Source organism: Notolepis coatsorum (assembly GCF_963971535.1).
Source record: "Notolepis coatsorum genome assembly, contig: SCAFFOLD_4565, whole genome shotgun sequence".
NCBI classification, from domain to species: Eukaryota; Metazoa; Chordata; class Actinopteri; order Aulopiformes; family Paralepididae; genus Notolepis; species Notolepis coatsorum.
The window spans coordinates 7,501-11,956 of NW_028170624.1; the positions used below are offsets into that span (position 1 = coordinate 7,501).

The following is a 4,456-nucleotide window of genomic DNA, read 5'->3' on the forward strand; positions in this document are numbered from 1 at the left end:
GGAAAATATAGAATGAATACAGACAATTCTAGGGTATTTTATACCGATTTCAGTGAACTTGGCGTAGAAAAATACTTCCTAAAGATGTTTCGTTGCTATGGAATTTCAAATGGAGTAGGCTATCAACAAGCTATCGAAAGTCGGAAAAAGTCATCAGCACCTTGGACAGTTCCGGGCGTTGGGCCAGTTCAATGCCCAGGCCGTCGACTTGGTGGTGTTGAAGGATTAATAGCGGCTATTCTCCAGCGTGTCCAGCTCGTCCTTCGTTGGATTGGCAATTGGCATGTCAATAATGCTGTTTTTCTGAATACCGGTAGATGTACAGTAGACCCGTCCTCTTTATATATTCACTTGTTTATGGTTAACGGGTAACGTTGTCCGCGGAGTAGGTCATGTTGACACAGTTTCCGTTTGATGAATGGCAGTTGAAACTTTCTACAACATTCTAAAGCCAGTGCAGTGGTATATTCATGGTGATTTAACCGTCAAACCGTGTATCATGAATATACTTGCGGTTTAGAATGCTCTCGACCAATCACAATGCGTGATCGGACCTACCTGTTGTATAAATAAAGAATAAATCAAAGTCAGCTGAAACAGTTACAGGTAGACACTCGATGGTCAGGAATCATATACGCTTGAACATTCCAAGGGAAGGAGAACCTCCAACTTCAGAGAGAGTTGGAGGACATTCCAAGAGTTAGAGGCGTCATAGGAGAAAGCGGACTTCCCTCGATCACAACATACTGGAGGGACCTTAAAGGAACACGCAAACTTTTTTGGAAATTAGCTTATCGTCTTCTCCAGAGAGAGACAAGAAGATAGATACCAGTTTCCTCTCTGTGCCTTCAGTAGAAAGCCATCTGGCTGCACGTAGAACAATGAATGGAAGCGAACATGTACATGTCCGCTTCCATTTGTTCCTTTAAGAGCCATCCAGTTATAAGATCTGAACATACTGGAGGGACCCTAAGAACCGAGTCCAGAGGTTTAGGAGTTGCCTTCATCACATGTCTTCATCACATGTCTGTGATGAGAGAAAGAGACTGATACATTTAGATTATATTCAACAAACAAACGTTCTCTTTAGTCTGTCCTTAAACCGTAAACTGAACGACCCCCTCCAACCCGTCTCTCACATCAACATCTGGAGACGTCGGTTGGTTTGTGCAGCAGAGTCGATGTCTGAGTCTGATAACAACAAGAAATTATGTTGATTCAGACCCGGCTGCAGAAACAAATTAGTGGGGGGGCATAAAATGTTCTCGGGGGGGCACAATGGTTTTCAACACAGGTTTTATACGTTTCAGCTGGGACAGCGGCGCTGTGGCTTGCTTGGCGCTGCCCACAGTGCTGAACTAAACAGCAGAGAGGCAATTGAAAAATCGAATTTCTCTCTATCTTAAGAACTTTCACTTATACAAAAACAGACTGAACGGATATATATAACAGACCTGCTGGGGCAGCGGACTGAGAGCAGGGGACACAAACAGGCTGGATAAGATGGTCAAGAAGGCCAGTAGCGTGGTTGGGGTGGAGCTGGACTCTAGCGAGGGTGGCGGAGAGGAGGTAAAACCCCTCCCCCCACTATACACAGACTTGGCTGACAGGAGGAGCATGTTATAGGCTCACACTACCTAAATGCAGCACTGAACGGCACAGGAAGTCCTTCATTCCGACAGCCATCAGATTATATAATGTATCACTGTGCCTCACTGCATCACTGAGCACAGAGTGACAGTTACCATCTTCCTGGACTCTTACTTTTTAAACAGCACTGTGCAATATTACACCTACTGTAGACTTCAGTATATTTTTACTGTATTTATTTACTGTATATTTTATTCTATTTCATTTTATTCTATTCTTAGGCCATTTGTTTTGTTATTCTTATTTGTGACTTGTTCTGTCTAAATGTTTAATGTTGAGTGATTTGCAGTGTCAAATTTCCCCTCAGGATAATACATTTCTATTCTATTCTATTCTATATCTTTGAAAAGTCTCCATTTATTCAACACTTCTGAATTCACTGACAAACTGAACTGAACTGACAAAATAAGGTGCATAAAAAAGCAAACAAAATTCCTCCACAGGCTACTCACCATCATAAGTAGAGCGGCAAGCGGCGTTTGGGGGACAGAAGTGAAATCTTCTTAAAACACTGCCCCTCCACTCATTCCTGAACCTTTTTGTTAAGTCCTTCTCAAATGCCAACTGAATTAAATTGGCCTTAGTTGCGTCGATGAAGCATACTAAGGCGATGTTCTGTAAAGATGTTCTTGAGGGTAGAAAACGAATTATCACAGAGTGCCGTGCTAGCTTCAGTAGTGTTGTTGTTGACATCAGTGCCCACTAGGGCTGTCCCCGACTAAGGATTTGGATAGTTGACTTTGATCGAAAAAATAAATAAAAAAACGTTTTTTTTTTTTTTTTTTTTTTTTACCAGGGTGGGCACAGCAGACTCAGTGGGCGGGCCCGGCCCCCTAATGCCCGCCCATGGCGCCGGGACTGTGTTGATTCTTTATCCTCTTTGTAAACTAAATTCTACCTGCCTCTCTCTCTCTCTCTCTCTCTCTCTCTCTCTCTCTCTCTCTCTCCTCTCTTCTCTCTCTCATCTCTCTCTCTCTCTCTCTCTCTCTTCTCTGTCTCTCTCTCTCTCTATTTCCCTCCCCTCTCTCTCTCTCTCTCTCTCTCTCTCTCTCTCTCTCTCTCTCTCTCTCTCTTTCTTCTCTCTCTCTCTCTCTCTCTCTATCTCTCTCTCTCTCTCTCTCTCTCTCTCCAGATGCTCAGTTTGTTCAGGCAACGTCCCCCGGTGGTTTATACAAATTGCATCTCTCTCTCTCTCTCTCTCTCTCTCTCTCTCTCTCTCTCTCTCTCTCTCTCTCTCTCTCTCTCTCTCTCTCTCCTCTCTCTCTCTCTCTCTCTCTCTCTCTATCTGTCTATCTGTTTGTCTCTCCGTCTATCTCTCTCCCTCCACCGTCCCCTCCTACCACAGAGATACTCTGTTTGTGCGGGCAACATCGTTGATGGTTTGTAAACTAAATTGCACCCCCCCCCCTCCTCTCTCTCTCTCTCTCTCTCGCTCTCTCTCTCTGTCGCTCTCTCTCTCTGTCTGTCTATCTGCATGTCTCTCTCCCTCCCTTCATCACTCCTCCTCCAGATGCCCAGTTTGTGCGGGTAGCGTCGCTGTCGGAGACTGATAACCCGGAGGACGATAAGGTGTACGTGTTCTTCACCGAGTCTGCCCAGGAAGCAGAGGGGGCTTCTGGGAAGGTGGTGTACTCCAGAGTGGCCCGTGTCTGCAAGGTCAGCAGAACCTCTGTGCAGCGCGTACATGCCATACACACACTGTACACACCGTACAATTACACCGTACGCAATTACACGTACGCAGTGGAATTGCGTTGCTAGGGAACAGCTCTGACCCAAGTTTATTTCCTCTCAGCTAGTGTCTAGATCCCACAGCCCAAATGGATGTTTTATTATTCATTTATTCTTTTATTTGTAGGTAGTGGTTAAGGTTAAGGTTATGGTTAAGGTAAGGGATAACTTCATGAGCAACTTTTTAAATGAAAATGTGCAGCAAGAAAGTGACGACTTCTATTAAAATGTCCTTCCGAGCAATATAATAATAATAATAAACTTTATTTATAAAGCACTTTTCATGCAAGAGAAAGCAGCCCAGAGTGCTTTGACAACACACAATTTTGTATACAAATGAATAATAAAATGCATGACTCAGTTAGGGCTGACCCCTATTAGTCGAATAGTCGACTAATCGATCGAAAGGAGCCGTAGTCGACTGCCAACCTCTTAGTCGAATAAAAAAAAATTAAAAAAAATAATAATAATAATAATAATAATAATAATAATAATAATAATAATAATAATAATAATAATAATAATAATAATAATAATAATAATAATAATACATTTTTTTTTTTTATTATCATTCTTTCCAAAAGAAAAGAGGCCTAGAAGCGTGGCTAACGCTAATGGCACGCATACCAGTAGAATACCAGTCTACAGAACGACATCGGTGGACAGAGGAGTCTGGTTAATAAGTGGAGTACGTTCCAAAAGGCCCACATGGTCTGTTCAGTAAGCATACTGCATAGGTTAGCTAACTTAGCTAGCCAGAATGCAGGTGCCTGAGGCTGTGTGTGGATTAACGTTGGACACAGAGGAGGACCGAATTTAAGGAAGAAAACACATCTTCTAACGTTACGTCAACACAATCAACAGTTAGGCTACTTATAAACGGCTTATCCCCCCACAAACAAACTCCCAAGTAATCTGTCTGAAAAAATGGCTAAATCATGAAGTTATTGTTCCCATCCATAGAGATTAGAGCCATATGAAATCCACGTTCACGGAATCGCGGAATTGACCAATAAAAATGGAATAAACTGTAAAATGATTGTCAGTACTCACTGTCATTTATAAACTAAATCAA

General features: G+C 42.6%; 1 protein-coding gene across 1 annotated transcript in view; it reads left to right on the forward strand.

Annotated features, from left to right (window-relative positions):
* LOC311248480 (semaphorin-3B-like) overlaps positions 1 to 4,101 on the forward strand; it is a gene marked incomplete at its 3' end in the record, with an annotated part of 5,319 nt that extends 1,218 nt beyond the window's left edge. Inside the window, exons 3-4 of the mRNA XM_084339354.1 lie at positions 3,161 to 3,306; positions 4,030 to 4,101. Coding sequence (XP_084195480.1) covers positions 3,161 to 3,306; positions 4,030 to 4,101 — 218 coding nt within the window. The remainder of the gene's footprint in view (positions 1 to 3,160; positions 3,307 to 4,029) is intronic.
* Positions 4,102 to 4,456: the final 355 nt, after the last annotated feature.